The 18,947-nt window shown below is 32.4% G+C and overlaps 2 protein-coding genes across 5 annotated transcripts; both read left to right on the forward strand.

Annotated features, from left to right (window-relative positions):
- The first annotated feature begins 382 nt into the window (after nucleotides 1–382).
- On the forward strand, nucleotides 383–6,403 carry LOC148599100 (uncharacterized). 3 transcript variants are annotated; one of them, XR_015918362.1, is made up of 5 exons: nucleotides 385–1,846; nucleotides 2,618–2,629; nucleotides 3,410–3,688; nucleotides 5,168–5,298; nucleotides 6,338–6,403. XR_015918362.1 is itself a non-coding variant. In XM_088560322.1 (3 exons), exons 1-3 carry the CDS (start codon nucleotides 1,573–1,575, stop codon nucleotides 3,676–3,678), a joined length of 555 nt encoding a protein of 184 aa, XP_088416448.1. In that variant the 5' UTR covers nucleotides 390–1,572; the 3' UTR covers nucleotides 3,679–3,746. The 3 variants fall into 3 exon arrangements, 2 of the variants coding, with proteins under 2 accessions (XP_088416449.1, XP_088416448.1); XM_088560322.1 differs by lacking the exons at nucleotides 5,168–5,298; nucleotides 6,338–6,403 and having other exon boundaries at nucleotides 390–1,846; nucleotides 3,410–3,746; XM_088560323.1 differs by lacking the exons at nucleotides 2,618–2,629; nucleotides 5,168–5,298; nucleotides 6,338–6,403 and having other exon boundaries at nucleotides 383–1,846; nucleotides 3,410–3,746.
- Nucleotides 6,404–8,451: 2,048 nt separating this feature from the next.
- On the forward strand, nucleotides 8,452–12,992 carry LOC148599101 (uncharacterized). Of its 2 annotated transcripts, XM_088560320.1 has the most exons (3): nucleotides 8,501–8,788; nucleotides 9,910–9,930; nucleotides 10,572–12,992. In XM_088560320.1, the coding sequence occupies exons 1-3, from the start codon at nucleotides 8,506–8,508 to the stop codon at nucleotides 10,844–10,846; spliced, it is 579 nt and encodes a 192-aa protein (XP_088416446.1). In that variant the 5' UTR covers nucleotides 8,501–8,505; the 3' UTR covers nucleotides 10,847–12,992. The 2 variants fall into 2 exon arrangements, with proteins under 2 accessions (XP_088416447.1, XP_088416446.1); XM_088560321.1 differs by lacking the exon at nucleotides 9,910–9,930 and having other exon boundaries at nucleotides 8,452–8,788.
- The last annotated feature ends 5,955 nt before the right edge of the window (nucleotides 12,993–18,947 follow it).

An 18,947-nucleotide genomic window follows, 5' to 3' on the forward strand; every position in this document is an offset into this window, starting at 1 on the left:
TGCAGTATCCTTTATCTCAAGTTCTTTTGGCTAGATGCGATGTATCAAATCCCCGAAAAAGGAAGGAACATCGTTAATCCTTTGATCTCAGTTTTTGCCACATAGATAAGTAATATCTTTAAACAATCCTAGTTTCGGGGATTTTACACGAACTTTTGAGATAAAGGATACCATTGTGAAGTCAGCCTCATATCTTGATATACACTAAGGGATCTTTGCTAAAGGAAAAGTACTGACCAAACTGACCAAGCGATCTGTGGCAAATCCCTTCAGCACCAGTATATGGAGTTTTCATATCGCAGCTCATGCGTTATGCCAGTTATTGCCGTAACTACGCGGGTTTTTTTTCTATTTTCTTACAATCTGGATCAGTTTTATGTTGCTACAAAATAAATGTCATCACTACAAATGTGTTTTGGTGATCATTATGAATTCATGGATCGTTACGATGATAATTAGTTCAACTTGTCAGTTTTCCTCTCCTTTCTCGTCCACTCCGGCATTGACTTTTGATGAGCATTTCGGCGGGCGTTTCTTAAAGTGCAGAGGAAGCTTACTCTACCCGTGAACCTGGTTAATGCTCCCAGCTTTTAGTAGAGTCCGAGTTGCTCCTTTACTTTTGTTGCTTTGTACGTATCATTTTGGTTATTTCATGTTCTTTGCTTTGTTGTGTGTGTCTGGTTTCCTTGTATAGACTTCGTCCCTGAATTACATTCGTTTGATTTCCGCTAGAATGTCCGTCCTCGTGATTACTTTTTTACCAAAGCGGTATTACCACAACAACATAATCATCGAATCAACCCATTGTCATAAACGTTTTTCTCCTACTTACTTGATCAACACAAAAATGTGTTGAAATATGGAATTCGGTTATTCTCCCGACTTGTTCGGCATTCATTGTGAAACAAGAGTCTGTCTTTGTTAATGTTTAGCTGGTCCTTGTTTTTGTCTCAATTTGTTATTTTTCTAGTATTTGTTGTTAGGTATGTGAATTCTGGTTGCTTTAACTGTCGGTGCTTTTTGTTGCACTTTTTTAAAATAAACATAAGTATTTTCGGTTAATAAGTCTTCTTTAGTGTCCCACCAAGAGGCGATTTGCAAAATCAGTTAACCTATAACTTATCATTTCAAAAAATATCGGTATATTCAAAACGCAACGAGAAATGTTTTATAAATAGAACTAAATCTTCTCTGTGAGCGCCAGTTTGTGATTTATAACCACAGTATATAACTGATAGAAAAGTTCCAATTATACTGGTGAGTAATACCTTAAACTTTTGTGTTGTTGATACCATGATACAGATATAATTGTTCACATAACTATGTTTCTGAAGCATCTGTTAAGTTGATGATATCGCTTACATTGGTAAGCATTTAGCAAACTAAAACAAGCATCAACTGATAACCCCTTTGATCACAGATAGGCACGTTTAATTCTTTTATTACCATGAACATACGTATTTTTTCCTTCCGTCTTATCTATGTAGAAACGTTTTATTTGTTTTTTTTTATTTCATATATATTTACATATACACATTGATGTAAAACATTCTTCTGTGAAAGCAAACAAGAATGGATAGTAGAATTGTCCTAACATTGCTTCTTGTGCATTGGGAATATGCCACTTCTATGGATATTCCCCTACTTACGAAGTTGAGCGCACCGTTAAAAGCCGAACTCGACATAAGTGATTTCACGCGTCAGATGAAGGAACTTTTTCGTAGTGAGCAGGAGCATTTAAACCAAGAAGTGCAAAACAAGATAACAGAAGGATTAAAACAGGTTGAGGACACGCTGGTAGTTCATAGTAATGCTTCCATCATGGAAACTGTCAACAAAAATCTTGGTCAGTCTTTTTTTTTAAAACCTAGCTTTCCAGATGTATGAGTAATTACATTTCCTATTTTTTTTCTCGAAAAGCCAGTAACAAACAATATTGTCATCTTATGCTATCAGTAATAAAAATAGTCGTAAAAATTCGTCGGTTCTTTTATTCTCTGTTTTTGCTGTTTGGTGAATTAAAAAAAGCCTTCATTTTAACTTTTTTATGACATTCCGTCTAATCCGGTTTTCAAACAAATGATATAAAAAACATTTTTTTAATTCTTTTGTATATGTATATGCGTTTTGTGCTTTCAATACAATTTTATTTAAAGCATTTAGTTTCAATTTACTGCTTAAATGCATAGAAATAATGGTCGTTTTCAATGACAACGCTATTCATACTTAATTGTTGAATTGCCGTTAATTAAATGTTTTTTCAAGGCGGTTTTTTTTTTTTTTTTTTTTTTTTTTTTTTTTTTTTGGTTTGTTTTATTTTTGTCTACCTGTTGTACCCTTTTCTTACTTTTTTCATAGTTTTTAATATTCTGGAACGCCCACCCTACCGGTGCACCTGGTCCATGCTCCCAGTTCTTAGTGGAGTCCGAATTGCTCATTTGCTTTTGTTACTTTGTATGTATGATTTTAGTTTTTTTATGTTCTTTGTATGTCTGTTTTCCATGTCGGGTCTTTGTCCCTGGATTGCATTTTTTTTTATTACCGCTATAATCTTGATTCCTTTGATTACTCCTTCTGTAAAACATCTATTTTCAGTTTTTATCCATTTTGCTTTCAGGAAGACAAGGCTGTAAGTAGTTTATCATTAAAAAGGCAAATACATTTCACGGAATATTTTCGACACAAAACAGTCATATTGATCCCTTTTGTTGATTTTTAAACACTACGAAAAAAATATTATCTATTATTTAGGACTGGCATGTATTTAACTTTATATCAAATTTATGAACAAAACACCTTAGTATTCAAATGCCACCTACTCTAAAGAAATGTTGTTAACATTGGTAAATTGTAAAATATAATATTTAAATACACTTATAACGAAAAAATTAAAACGTCGACATTTTATTTATTCGATGATCCAGGTCGTGTTTTCTGTTCTTGGGATACTGCCAGTTTTGTATTAAGGACCAAAAAAAGAATATAGCAGTATTCAATGTTCAATTTAAATTATAAATATGTTTCTGTTTCGTAGTATTACATGTATTATATCTCAGTTCTTTCAATTTCATTGTTTTATTATTTTGTATTAATGAAGCGCAATGTTATATTTGTTTCACCAAATAATGTTCTCTGCATGACGCTAAATGCCATGATTTTAGTTGATACATTCATGTCTGTTTTACGTAATTTCGTTAATTTATTAAACGCAAAATGCCAATGACATAGTGTTTTTGACGAAAGGTGGTAAATATCATTGACTTGTTTTAAAAAAAAATGTTTTTGTTCGAAACATAAATAACTCAAAAGCATCAGAAAAAAACAATGTGATAGTGATATAACGTACCATTGATTAGTTTGATACTGTACACTGTATCATCATAACAATAATGAAAATTATCACTCGCAGGTCAAAGTGGAAGCAATGGAATTGGAAAATCAAACCCACCAAATCCCGGTAGACAAAGATCCAACTGGATTCGTTTCAACCCAGGATTCGTAGAGCCTCCTGCTCTTATATATGGACTTACAAAACTTGATACCAATAAAACAACAAATACACGGATAAATGTGGAAGTAGCGAACCTCACTAAGTATGGTTTCACCATGACAATTAAATCCTGGCATACGTCACTTACTTATGATGCAATTGTCAGATGGATGGCTTGTCCAAAGTGAATCTCTAAACGTAATGCAATATATTAACCAACATTTATTTCAGCAATAAATTTTCTGTGTAAGCAGAATAGTATTGTTCTTTCTCAACCAAAACCGTTGGGGCTCACCCATAATCAATACTAGACAAGAGGTGATGGCACTTTTATTTCTAATTCAGAAACAGTCAAAGAACACAACGCTTCACTGTTATGGTACTTTTTCAAAGATTGTACATTGGAAATTTATCGTTTAGATTGATAGTTCTTCATTAAGTATATTAATATTACAGGTAAATACATTGATCTCTAAAATACAAATCTGTTAATAGACATGACTGTAGTTACCTACAAATATGGCGTATTTGTAAAACCAAAAGCCTCGGGTGTACTTCGTATTTTGTCTGCATTATAAATCCTTTGACAGTGTCTTAATATCATACAGACTGGTATTAAATAAACATATTACACTTTTACATGGTCACATCATTCATGTCTTTATTTTGTCTTAAAGAGGTAACATTTTGACATTTAAAAACAAACAATAGATGCAAAGTTATTCTAAATACAAACGTTTAAAATTAATATTAAGCATGTTGACTGGTTCACATACATGTACAACGAAAGTTAGATTTGGTCGAGCACACAAAGCTCAAATGACATCGAGAGTGGAGAATTTGTTCCAGGTCTGTTGATGTAAAGACGTGAGACTGCGTATCAGCTCAAATGGCATAGAGACTGGATAGGCCGAAACAGTTAAATATATTCGTGTGAAATAAGAGTAACAAAAATTCACCGAACACTCATCCGATCTATAATAAAGTCAAGTCCATAATAAATCTGGCAAAATAGATATTACACATTGGCGAGTCCTGCATTTTCAATAATATCCAGAAAAACAGCACTTACATAAATTTAGTGCATCTTCCAATATGATCACTTCTAATTAATTTTGCCAGAAACCAAATTAGTTAATGAAACATGTTGCATAAAATTGAGTGATTTCAAGAGTTTTAATTCAGACTGCTTGTTTTGTCTACTTAAAAACTTAAATGGACTTTCTTTGTTATTAGTTCTGGAAAAGCTTAGGACAATTTACCTTTCAGTGGCTATTGTCCATGCTCTCAGATTTAAGAAGAATATGAGTTACTTATTTTTTTTGTTTCTTTCTACGTGTTATTTTTGTTATTTCATGTTCTTAGTTTTGTGTATGTATTTAGTTTCCCTGGAATATATTCTTTTGATTCCTTTTCGAATCCAGGTTTCATTGTTTTTCTTTCAAATACGTTTTCCAATTTATGAAATAAAGATGTCAGCAGCTCCTTCGGTTTGTTATTGAAACTGTTCTATCACCTAAAATATTATCTGGATAGTCAACATAAAGTATTTCTAAATACACTTATTCATTAAATGTCTAATGGTTATCGAGTGGCGAATTGTCATGTTACCTAAAACTATTCTTCTTTAAAGAAACAATTGGCGCATGGTATTTCTGATTTAAAATGATATTTCAGAGGACACCATCATGAATTCTTCAACCAAAAATGTGTGTCAAGAATGACATATTGATTCCAATTATTGATAATGGATACTAGAGACACTGTCAAGTCAGCCTCATACCTCGACCTACGCTTAGAGATCTACGGTAAAAGAAAACTATTGACCAAAGTATAAGACAAACGTGATGACTTTTAATTCCGTATTGTCAACTTTCCTCTCATCTGTTCGTCGTACGGCTTTTAATTTAAAGTGTATTTATTATTGAAACAGAATACCAACTTGCAATAATTTACCAAAATGATGTATATTGACGCTGCTATATTGTATTTAACGTAAATCATAACAGTTGAAACTACTATTTCGTCAATCGTCAATTATACGATATTATAATTCAGATGGAAATTTAGATCGCCAAAATTTTAGCGCTTCTGTCACCATTAGGAATTAACGACAAAACAATAAATCTGTTTTCAACATAACTAGCATTTCACACCATATTTCGAGATCTTCTTTTCCATGTCTTGTTTGCGATACCACAAAACTGAAACCATTCCTGTCGGATCGTTTGAGGAGCCATACATCATTGGTTGATGTTGTAAATACTTGTAGGAAATATGTTGAATCCTCACGAATATACGAACTTCCCACAAATTAACTGATGACTTGATTTGTTTATAAATTTTTCAATTAAATGTTAGATAAACTGTTTTACAGAGTTATCTGCCCTTGAAATGTTCATTGTTGGTGAAATTCATTTCAATTAAAACTCAACTTACTTAAATGTCATGGAAACCTTGTCTTTTTTTTGTTTATTCTGATTGTACAAATAGTTAATTAAACTTTCAAAATGTTGGTTGTTTTTATACCATGTTCAACCGTTGTCTGATTCTAATATAAACTGAGTTTTATTTGTTCATTTCTTACCTATATTGTACACCCGGATCATCTACTCTAGACCTTCATATTATTGTGAATATTGTCTCAGGTAAATTGATTTGGATATGTTGCAACATTTTTGACGACCACTTAGTTCAAAGAAACACGCATGGGCAATTCCCTTGGATTGAAATGTACAAATAGAGTAGTATATGATTAATATATTTTGAAAAATAGGAAAAGCTGATCCAACCATCAAATATTGATATTCATAATGATATATGCTTAATCCGATCTTATTATTTAAGTTAATATAGACGCAGTGACGGAATCATCAAAACAGTTGGAAATCACAACGGAGCAGAAATGGGGTAAAAATATATTCACAGACATAGTAGAAATTTTGACGATTTTAACGTGTAACTCAACCAGGTGTAAAATCATTCCAATAATAATTCTGCCTTAACCTAATGTGTTTTCAGGAACAAATTTTTAATGACGTATATTTTAAGTTATTTGTCCAGATTACAATGCTCTAGTTATTTTTGTAGCTATGACAATTAAAATAACCACTATAGGTCTACAAATACATTGATGTCACAGTGAAGTCAACTAGAGCATGAGATTTCATTTCAACAGAAGTATAATTCACGTGAAATAAATCATTCTGGGTGGATGGAAGTCGTGGGTTAAAAGAAACAAATCTCTTCACTGACGGCACCATTTTACTTTTCTATCTGGAGATCAAAGTATGGCATACAGCATTGTACATTTTATTTGAACTATTTAGTAGACAGATTGGATTTAATTTAAAAAGCTGTGTTGGGTCACAAATATGCACTGCAATGAAACCAATAGCGAAATGTTCATTATAGTGCAGCATATTTACGAAATAAGACCTTGATAAAGCTACAATATTTTTTTTACTTTTACTCTGCAGACATAACATGGTAAAATAAAACAATATCAGTCTGTAACTCTCTGAGATGACATACAAGGCATGGCGAGTGTATGGTATGTTCCTTAATCCTTTGTTTGTCTTTACAAGTAGACGTATTAAACATAAGTGTATTTTCATTTCATCGACTACAACGCAAAACGAGATGTGTAAAGGAAAGATAGGTCGATTGGTAATAATGCACTACAGGTGATAGATGATTCGACAATACTGGGAATTCAAATTGATAAAACAAAAAGTACATTTATACTACAGCCGATCCTGTAGCAGTAAACATTGTGTGATTTATTTTTAGTTAAGACTGAAAATATAAAATATCTGAAGAACATCAACTTCCATCAACAGCATACACAATTGGGATATGCTATAAGACATCACAGAGAGTCGTAGCTGTGAAAACTTGACATGAACATCTCATTCTCGATTGACAATATGAAAAAGGTGATGTGGTATGACTGCCTATGAGACAGTTATCCACCAAGCAACAAAAAACGGACATTCTACGGCTTTAATGATGGGCAAATCACAAACAAAAAATACTGTAAAAAAAACAAGCAAATGACGTGAAACTATTCACAAATGACAAAAGTCGACCTAATCTTGAATGTGAAAAAGTAAAACAAATGACAAAGAACATAAAAACAACAATCCAATGTAGGCAACAACGAAACATTATATCAAAATGAAGATTTGAACAAGAAGACAACACTTAAACATACATACAATATAAATCCAGAAATGACATCAGATGCTCCGGAATGGTAAGAATGTTTTGCACTGCTACCAGTAACCGTCACTATATGTGAGTAAAATCACGAAAACATCCATTTGTTAATTAGTCGTCAATGTTGGACGACGTTACATCTGATTGTCGATATATTGTCTTATTTGTAAAGTATTATTAAACTGATAATGACATATCAGTCATTCAAATTGTAATTGCTACATTAAACTTCTATGACGATAATCAAAGTGATGATCAAAATGTAAGTAAAATTCCTCTTTTTCTGTTGCAGTCTCGATTATAAACGTCCTGCAGTCCTGTAGCATCTATAAGACACACACACACACACACACACACACACACACACACACACAGAGAGATATATCAATTAAGAAACAATGCATTGAATTAGCAGCATCACAAGCTCTTGAACGGTGTAAACGTTCTTACGCCAGGTTTTGACATTTCATTAGGTATTCTAATTCATGGTTGGCCAAGCAAGATTACATGTAAATTAGTACTATATAAGCTTAAGTTCTTGTACTGTTTCTTCTATTATTATTTATCGCAATTTCAATTTATGTTCTGAAACGTGTTTTACCAATCGATTTCTCTAAGACATCTTATTTTTATATACATGTATAACTGTGAGATTTAATTACGCACTTCCTACAAATAAAACGCACTATTTCTAACGGAAATTCGTAACAAGAAGGGGAAATCCTTTTTTCTTTCATTTTGTGAAATAAATTATACTAAAGAATACATGTTTTATTTCATTTATGATAGTAAAAATGGATAAAATAAGCAACCTGCTGTTAATGCTTGTGATTTTACCTGATGTTGTAAAGATGGCATCGATAGACATTCCAATCATTTCAAAGATGAACGCACCACTCAAGGCTGAGTTAGATACTACTAATTTTACTAAATTGATGAGGGAAGCTTTTCATAGTGAACTCGCCAGTCTTAAGGATACTATACAGACAACCATCACAAAAAGGTTGGAGAATGCCGAGGCCAGATTGGCGATGAGAAATAATGCATCTATAACAGAAACAGTTTCTAAAGAAATAGGTATAAGCTTGATTAAAAAATGCGTTGTAAATATTTGTTAGAAATATTACATCTTGTCCAGAAAGTGTCTTCTTAAATGCTGGCACACGCATTAAAAACAGAGATCTCTATCATAAGAGCAGAGGTCTCAGAATAAGGACATGCAAATATAATACATCTCTTCAACTCGGTGGGCGTTTCTAGAAAAGCAGCGGTGCACCTGCTCCATGCTCTAAGTTTTTAGTGGAGTCCGAGTTGCTCATTTGCTTTTGTTACTTTGTATGTATGATTTTAGTTACTTTATGCTCTTTGTTGTGTATGTCTGTTTTCCATGTCTGGTCTTTGTCCCCGGATTGCATTCTTTTGATTACCCTATAACCTTGGTTCGTTTGATTACTCCCTCAAAGGAGAAGTGGCGATAAAGGCTCTCACTAGCCATAATTGCAGCTTAAAATATATCATAAAGTGTTGAAAGATTTAATGATGAATTTAGATACTTGAATCCAAAACAATGATACGATGCTTGTTTAAAGACTTCCGATATCTTTTGCAAAAAAAGGACAAAAATATTTGCTTAAAGTTGGCTACAATTAAAACATTGTATCAATTTTGTTCTTTTTTTGGCCACTTTACTATATTTCTGCAAGGAAATGATGTCCACACCCAGAAAACTACTTATATTCAGTGACGTATAATTGTGGCGCCATTATAATGTAATCACAATGACCTAATGAAACAAAGCATTTTTTTTATAAATATATATTTATATATTTCAGTATGTTTTAAACAAGTTTTATGTAATTAAAACAATTTCGATATTTTAGGGCAGTATTAATGGCCTAACGCCCCTTCACATTTCGTAAATTCGTTGACAACCCTCTTTATTTTCGTTTTTACCAAACATACGTTTTATTGATTGTATGTCGTCCAGGATATGATTCGTTTTTAACATGTTAATTTTGATTTGTTGCTTTTGTTTTTGTGTTTTTTTTTTTTTTGTGTGTGTGTGTTTTTTTTTTTTTTTTTTTTTTTTTTTTTTTTGGGGTTTTTTTCGTGAAAGAAAACATGGTATTTTATGAAGACAAAAATTAGAAAAACCAAAATGTCATAAACGTAAATTTATGTTTAGTGCTTTTCTTCAGGTATCAGAAAGACACTTGGTTGTAAGTAATGCTTTGACTAAACTCTTTAAAAGCAGGTAATGATAAACATTTGATGTTTAATCAAGGTATTGAGTACAATGTAATGCCGTCAAACAAAATATTCTATTTCTTAGACAAATTTAAGAAAACATTATCACTGGTTAACTAACCTTTAAGTAGCGCTTTCTGAAACCCATTAATGCGTATCATGTTTAGGTTTATACATGAATTTACACTGGTCATTTCTAATATGTTGCCCTTTACTTGCTTGAACAAATGATAACATCATTTAGAATAAGTGGTAAAGCAAAATATATACATAAAAACTAAATTGGACTTGATTTATACGGACACCACATTCAACTAAACACGTGATTCTTATGTACGTCACCATTGTCAATGAACGCAATTTTTTTTCAGTCAATCAAAACTTATTATCAATGAATATGGTAAACTATGAAATTTTAACGTATGTTTGTTTCTCGCCTTTTGGAACCAGGAACTATTGCAAATCTGAAACTGCACGAAAGCAGATAGATCGCAGAAACTGCGAAAATAGACGGCTACAAAAATTCCCGATTTACAGTAATGTCCAAACTACAATTTAAGTAGATTTGTATTTTATGGCTTTAATGCTCTATGATGTGTATTGCTTCTTCTAGGCCAAAGTGGAACAGCTGAATTGGGATACTCCAACCCAGCAGAAGCCGCCAAATCAAAAACCACTACGATAACGTTCAGTCCAAGTTTCCTGGATAAACCAGCCCTAACATACGGTTTTATGAAACTAGATACAGATAAAAATCACAACGTTCGGATTTATGTCCAGATATCACATCTGACGAAAAATGGTTTTACCATGCGGATAGCATCTTGGGGAACAACACGTATATACAATGCTGTAGTGAGCTGGATGGCTTGCCCAAAGTTTCTCTAATCTTAATTTTAATATCCCCCGCGCGTTTAAAATGATAATGATGTTCGTTCGTCATTTTAAAGTTCTACAATAAACAACTACTCTGAAATCTTTGAATGAAATTAAATGAAACTTTCACATATTGGTTACATGTACCTCGATGTGCCATTGTGCATTTGGTTTTGTTTTTGTTTTTGTTTTTTGTTTTGTTTTGTTTTTTTGTTTTGTTTTTTTTTAGGTTTTTTGTTTGTTTGTTTGTTTGTTTGTTTTTTGTTTTGTTTTTGTTTTTGTTTTTGTTTTTGTTTTTGTTTTTTGTTTTTGTTTGTTTTTTCCCATCTGAATGACTTTTGGGGTTTTTAAATACGGCTGATAGGGTTATAAACACGCCGCCTTTGATGAGTGTTTTTTTCTCTAGTTTTATAATAATATATATATATATTCAAATTATGTTCATCAAATTCAGGAAAGCGTTTGGGCTACATTTTTCAAGTAATAAAAAACATATCAAAGTACACACTTCAAAAAGATGCTGATACTTTCACAAATTTCTCGTGAATGTTTTACCCATCAGTATTTGATTATACTTAACTAATTCATCATTTACTTTTCGTAACTTTAATGCATCTGATGTAATGATCTAAGGATAAATACTGTGAATGCACTGAGATAATATTCAGACATAACAGCAAATAAAGCTTTTTTTTTTATTTTTTAAGCAAATAAAGGCATCTGGCTAAAATTGCAGCATTTTGTAAACATCTTTCTCTGTATATTTTGAAGATGGTTTGGAATTATTTCTCACAAAATATGAGGAATCTCTACCAAAAACAATATATCTATATCTAGGTGTACCATCTTTTTTTAAAAAAAACAAAGATGCATAAAATTTTACGTCGGAATTTTAACTGAGTATGGAAAAGATCTTTCGAATTTTTCAGGATCCACATATGCATATTTGTGGGGGAAAACACACTGATTTTAACAAAAAGTACACCATGTTTGATTATGTTAAAATTATGGGATATCTGGTCGACAACATTTGTGTCGAATTTGGGGGACAATTCCAGCGGGCAATCGGGATACCTAAGGGAACAAATTGTGTGCCTCTTTTGGCAGATATTGTCAAACAATATTCTCAATAATAGGTACGTGCAGCTTTTGTTAATTCCATCACAATTTAATTGACCGATATGAAGTTCAAATTTCACAGATGAAACCAGATATCTTCATCAAGATAACCGGATTAACTACCTACCAAACCTATCACAAGTGGAGTGGCTTTGACATACCATTCACTAAGGTTCTATATTACAATTATAAATCATACTTCTATCCTGAAAGTGTGCAGACATAATCCAAACAGTTGAATGTTTGTCAAATTTCAGTATAGTTTACACGCCCATGTTTCGAGAGATAAGATTTATTTCCTCCTCTACCGGAAGTGGATGTTTTATATTGATTTGTTTTTTAAATCATAGCACATTTCAATATGATAATCACTATGCTCTTATAAATCAATTGTATGTATTTGCTGTCTTTTGATTGGTTAAAAGTTCTACTTTTTAATTAAGTAGATTCATGGCAGATGTGTTTAAAACTACACTACACCCTGTAGTACTAGTGTTATGTACACAGCTCATTGTCTCCGTGCAACAGTATTTCAAGCAATGAGTGACGCTGGCTTCGAAATCAGTCATATAATATGTACATGAGCAGTCATCGGAATGAGGCATCTGCATGAAGCTACAGTCGGGACTGTTCCACCCTCCAAATAAAATCAATGAGTGACACACTTTTGACTATTTCAAAGGATGCGCACCGCCTTCAACGTCAATGTCAGTAGCTATACAAAACAATCCTGCCGGTGTGACTGTGAACTCAGCCTTGGCGGTTCGTTACACCCCAAACGTTAACACTATGAATACCGAATTATCGTCAAACAACTCCATGTCTTCTGGGTTTATTTCCAACTCGGCTTTCAATATCTGCACATTTCAATTCAATAATCTACAGCAGTCCGTTGGTTTGAGAAAAAATATCTTGTCACATAACATTCCAATGACGTAGCGGTGGCCATGACAGTTCATTCATTCTTTTCATGCTGATGTTGTGTATTCATACGCCAACACGTTTTCGTTGTTATTGTTAATAAATATAATATAAATCAGTTCTTTGATTTTATTCTGAGCCTCATTTTAATAGAAATGTATTTATAATGAATGGCTATGATTTATTTTGGCTTTATTGCGCCATAAAATTAGTCTTTGACTCTTAACATTTCACATAATCCGCATCGCGGATTATTAAGTGTGAAGAGTCAAAAATTAATTTTCTGGTTCAATATAATCACAATGAATAAAAGCCATTTATTAAGTATCAATGCCATGGCTTCCATTTTTAAAACGCAATTCTTTAAAGTTTTAGTCTATACATAATCAAATAAAATGTTCTCAACAAATACGCAGGTCCGGCTAAAATAAATATTAAGAGGCTAACCATGTAACAATTAGGTACATGTATGGTAGGAATATCATAAATTTCCACTGAATTTGTTGTTCCCATGTAATGGGTATATCATATGTATCATATGAATTTTTTAAAGCGGCAATGGATGGTTTTGAAAACGGGTTCTATATCAGAGTAATTTTTAAAGGAAAACATTTTATGAAAAATTGGCGACCATAACACTACTGTGTGTTGACTAAAAGATAGCTTCAGCATGTATTGCAAACAGGCTTAAACCAGTCTTACAAAATACTACTAGTCAAACAGATAAAGGGTTTTTTAAAAGAAGTTACATTGGGGAACGTGTTAGATTAGTATATGATTTATTGGAAAAATTAGTAGAGGATGATACACCTAACGTATTATTACTCATTGACTTTGAAAGCTTTTGACACTGTAAAGCGGTCATTTGTAGGAAAAACTTCAGAATTCTATAGCTTTGGTCCATCCCTTTGTAACGTTCTACGCTTATAGCACAAGTTCAGTTATAAATGACGGTCATCTCACTGCTTTTTTTAAACTACAAAGGGGCGCTCGACAAGGTGACCCTTTATCCCCTTACCTCTTCCTTTCGGAGCTTGAGCTTGTAAATGTTTCACTTAAAAATGACCCTGAAGTGTCTGGTGTTTCAATAGACTACTCTGAATATTTACTTATTCACTTAGTCAATATGCTGATGACTCTACCCTTATTCTAGATAATAACAAGAGATATCTTGAAAGATGATAATATCTACTTGACTGCTTCTCTGTTTGTGCTGGATTGAGGGTAAATCTTGATAAGACTGAGGCCATATAGGTTGGCTGAAGGAAGGAAAGTAATGAAAAGTTATTACTAGAAAAAAAAACAAATATCTCACGGAATATTCTGAGAAATTTAAACTTCTCGAAATTTCTTTCAACATCATGAAGGTTGATACGACTAGAGAACATGTTACTGATAAATCAAAGAAGGTAAAACAAATATTGGGTTGTTGGGGTTATAGTGATTTGTCCCTAATTGGAATACCAATTTTTATCAAGCCATTAGCACATCCTATCATGGTACAGTCTCTTACAACTCTACCAAACCCACCTCCTAATATTATGAACGAAATACAAACAAATTTTATTAATTCATTTGGCACGGGAAACTGACAAGGTGAAACAAAAAGTAATTATAAATGAATACGAAGAGAGTGGGCTAAAATTTATTCATACTGAATCTTTTTGTAAAGACTTGTAGATGTCATGGCTACATAAACTACATGATCCATCAAATGCATCCCCATGGAAAGTCTTCTCCAATTCGCACATTATGCAAATAAAGTGGAGATAAGGGTACTTTACCTGAATACGGAGGGTCTGGAATAGTGTTGTAGAAAGATGAATCCGTTTTGGAAGGACTTTCTATTACGTTTGTTGGATCTTATCAAACCAGGAATTGCCTTGAGTGATAACATCTTGAGTCAACCCATTTGGTAAAATATAAAAATACAAAGAATATTCCAGAAGATATATATTTCATTACCGATTTGTTTTGTTTTGTTTTTTGTTTTGTTTTGTTTTGTTTTGTTTTTTTTGGTATTTTTGGGTTTTTTTATTATTTTTGTTTTTTTTTTTCATAACAATTTCAAAGAAAATACGAAGCAAATACCAATTATTTAGAGTTTTATTCTATACTGAATACCATTCCAAAGTCTTGTAGAAGATAGATTATTTGCCAATACAAATTGGATCTAATTGATAATAAATTACATACTAATGCTGGGGTTTCAGGATACATTAAATATTTCATAATGGTTGAAAAATTTGGTGCACAATTTCTTTCCCTTGCACTGAAGGAATATGCTATGAACAAAATGGTTAGAAACAGTCCTTGATGACTGATTTGTCAATAATTTTAATTACAAATAATGTCACCGTTGATATGATTAAGTACTTTCTTCTTTGTGATACACAGTATTTGTCTCTGTCATGTTTTCATTTTGAAAAATGAAGAATTACAAAAAAGATTAACTTTTAAGGTAAACTTTATCCCACTGAATGCTTTGTTCAGATGTTATTATTATATCATGTATATGTTAAATATTAAAAAGATTTTTAAAGCGACAATGGATGGCTCTGAAAACGATTTTAAAGTTCCCTAACAACGACGTAACCAAATAACGCACACAAAAAGGAGGTATCTCCCTTTTGACACAATTTAAATTTTAATCGCAAGATCTATTTCTCTGTGATATCAAGTTCTAGACTACATTACGGCGGTTTTTTGAATATATAAATTATTATTGTGGATGTTTAATGGAGATTTCATTATCTTGCTTTAATTATCCACAATATCAAAGTCATTTACTACGTTTACATTTATGATTGAAATGAATGATTTCACTCTACTGTAAATAGTGATTGACACGTGTCCCGGAGCCGCATTATTGTTCGTGGACCATAACCGGATAATACCCACTGGCAATATGGCCAGTGCTGCTACCAGAGCAGGATATGCTTTCCTTACCTTTATTACTCCTGGTATTTTGAGGTTACTCGTATTCATGGAGTGTATATCAACACAATATAAAGATTCCCCGCTTTCTTCCCCATTAGCCCAATAATGGAAACCCAAAACGGCATTCCGATGTGAAAACAAATGTATTGCACGATGGCATCATGTGATGAAGAATGTATTAAAGTTTCATTAACATTGAAGAAGCGGTTTAAGAGATGTTGTGGATTTGAACGGACGAACGGACGGGCAAACAGTATGATCACTATATACCTCCACCTTCTCAAACGTGGAATAATGATTACATTTTCTCCTAAGAAGCATACAGAAAGGTGGGAAGTATCTTATCAGTATATTTGCGTCTATTATATTACATTAATGATTTGTGATCAAGTAGAAATAATAAAAGGCATTGATGAAAATTAAACAATTGACTGATTATATAGGAATCATATATTGCATGGTGTAAACGTGTACATTTCTTCAAGTTAAGTCAAACTGTGTTAGAACAAATGACAAAACTGCACAAATTTTGTAACTATATTCATTCTTTGATGTTGACAAATGACTTCGAATCTTTATAAATTTCCTACGATAGACCCTAATCATAGCGCCTTTTAAATAACTTAAAACATAAACCAAATTCAACCGTGCGGTATTTCGGTCAATAAAAATTTAAAAAATTACCCCTTAATTTTCTATAATACTTTTGCCACAGTAATGTCTTATCTATAAAGGTTAAATGTGTGCACGCTTCTTAAAATAAGCTTTTAACTTTAGATCACTTTTTCTACGTTATATTTTCCATTTAACAGTAGAGAAGGGCAACAATGTATACCATAGCAATTTTATTGTGCATATTTGGTAGGTATAAATAGTATTTCAATAACATTTCAAATGAGTATCATTTAATATCCTTGTCTTTATCTTAATTGTTTGTAACAATGTAATAACCTACAACGGGACACTTTATTGACCATGGGCTGGATGTGGCGGAACGTTTTTAAGGTGCATCGTATTTAAAGTTGTTTGTACTGTTTTATTGTATGTTTGTTTTCGAAATCGATTTGAAATAGCGAGTGTATAGTAAAATGTAATGATGATATAATAAGCGATGGCATTGAACAATTTATGTTGATTTGATTCAGTCGCTGTGTACTCTGAAGACTGCTATTCAATTCGAGATTGTCAACTTACGACGTGTATATACGGATTCTAGACTCTCGTTTGAGTAATGAACGAAGATATGAGAGGTTAATGTACATGTGTCAATGTCGGTAAAAGAAACCATAAGTGTTTTTCCCGTGTTATAATTCACACAATATCAACATTGGCGTCCTTAATTGAGATTAATTCTCTCAATAGTTTGAAGAACACTTTTGAACAACTGACTAAACTAATGTGAATAATGTGTTTATCTTCCTGATAAATTTTGACAAGGTCAATAAAGTATAATTGTTTCAGCCTGTAGAGATCCTGCTGATTGTGGATGTACTGGAGGTGGAGCAATATGTCTTTTTGGAGTCTGTTCCTGTCTGACTATATGCACCAGATAATTTGGCAAATCCTGTATTTAACATACAAAGATGTTTGGAGAAGTCTTACTATATATTTTAATTCATATAATGAGTTTAACATGTACGTTTTTCGAGAGCTTAACAATTTTTCTGGGTCTGTAACGTGCCAAACTTTTTAAAAGTAAGACTGTGTAGTGTACTTTTATACCTAGGAATTCAAGTCTGCACTTAAAATGAATTTTAAGGTGGATTTGATCTGACTTATTCTTGTATTGCGTAGCTACGACAACCGATTGGATATAAACGTTTTATTTCGACCCTCTTAACTAACATAACACAATATTCCATAAAACCGTTGAAAAATGCAGTTTTTTTTTGTTATGCTAGCGTCATCACTCAAATAATGGTGTTTTCAGTGGTAATCAGCTAATTGGTTTCATTTACAGCACTAGGTTCGGGTCTACTATTTGCCCTCTCTAGTATAGCTTTCTTTGTTGGAGAAAAGGAGCGCAAGTTTACGCGTGTTTACAAGTCACTATTATACATAATAAGACTTTTTTTCTAAAATGACGACTCTAAAATATTTGAAAATCTATTAAACGGATACGGAAACTAACATGGTCTTCAACTCAATTTCTCCAATGGTGAACTCTGAATACTGTAATGTACGAAAGCAGACGCAGGACGTTTCTTTGAATTATGTCGTTTAAAAGCTGACATAGTGTAAGTGGTCCAAGGTTATAAAAATACAAAAAGTCCAAATTATTTATATGAGCCATTATCAACTAACTAATAATGTCACTAGAACTGTACCTATTTTACCAAAAAATGTTTTACCAAATACATGTATTTCAAGACGTTTGCCGTACATAATTTAACTAGATGTTTGAAAGTATGAAAAAAATAAACAAAGTGAGACATCCTAATATATTTAAAAAAGAGTAATCAAGGGAACCAATGTTATAGCGGTAATCAAACAAATGCAATCCAGGGACAAAGACCAGACATGGGAAACAGACATACACAACAAAGAACATAAAATAACTATAATCATACATACAAAGTAACAAAAACAAATGAGCAACACGGACTCCACTAAAAACTTGGAGCATGGACCATGTGCACCGGTAGGGTAAGCGTTCTCTGCTTTTCAAGAAACACCCGACTTATTGCTCATTAGTTGAAGCACGTGTTAAACATCGTTTTCAGGACTAAGTCTGTTTCAATACTAATTAAACTAAAGCCTGTGTTTAGAAATGTTAGACACTCCATACCGTTCAAAAGCATCAATCCATTTAATATGCATATTTAATAGAAAAAATTCTTTTGGAAGTATTATGTAGATATGATTTTTATACATCTGTGAAATGTAATTGCTCATGTACTACCATCTGTTTATCTATATGTACCAAGCTTATATTCCCACCCTTAAATGTATCATGTTAAAAATATTCTGACCAAGCAAAATATAATGACAAACAAATGAGTTTGTATAATTGTTTATAGGAAATTCCTTGTTTAACAAGGACTAGAGTAGTTTTCTTTTAAAAAATATGTATCAAATACATTGTGATTTAAAAGAAAAGGAGTATGTTTAAGCAAAATACTAGTAAAATACT

This window comes from Perna viridis, chromosome 14, assembly GCF_037379345.1.
Source record: "Perna viridis isolate PV_CMFRI_1.1 ecotype Kerala chromosome 14, ASM3737934v1, whole genome shotgun sequence".
NCBI lineage: Eukaryota > Metazoa > Mollusca > Bivalvia > Mytilida > Mytilidae > Perna > Perna viridis.

Excerpts from the sequence above, each read along its gene's own strand:
- LOC148599100 (XM_088560322.1), top strand. The coding sequence starts at position 1,573 with ATGGATAGTAGAATTGTCCTAACATTGCTTCTTGTGCATTGGGAATAT.
- LOC148599101 (XM_088560320.1), top strand. The coding sequence starts at position 8,506 with ATGGATAAAATAAGCAACCTGCTGTTAATGCTTGTGATTTTACCTGAT. Across the intron at positions 8,789-9,909 it reads AACAGTTTCTAAAGAAATAG|GTATCAGAAAGACACTTGGT; the intron begins GTATAAGCTTGA and ends GCTTTTCTTCAG. Across the intron at positions 9,931-10,571 it reads TATCAGAAAGACACTTGGTT|GCCAAAGTGGAACAGCTGAA; the intron begins GTAAGTAATGCT and ends TGCTTCTTCTAG.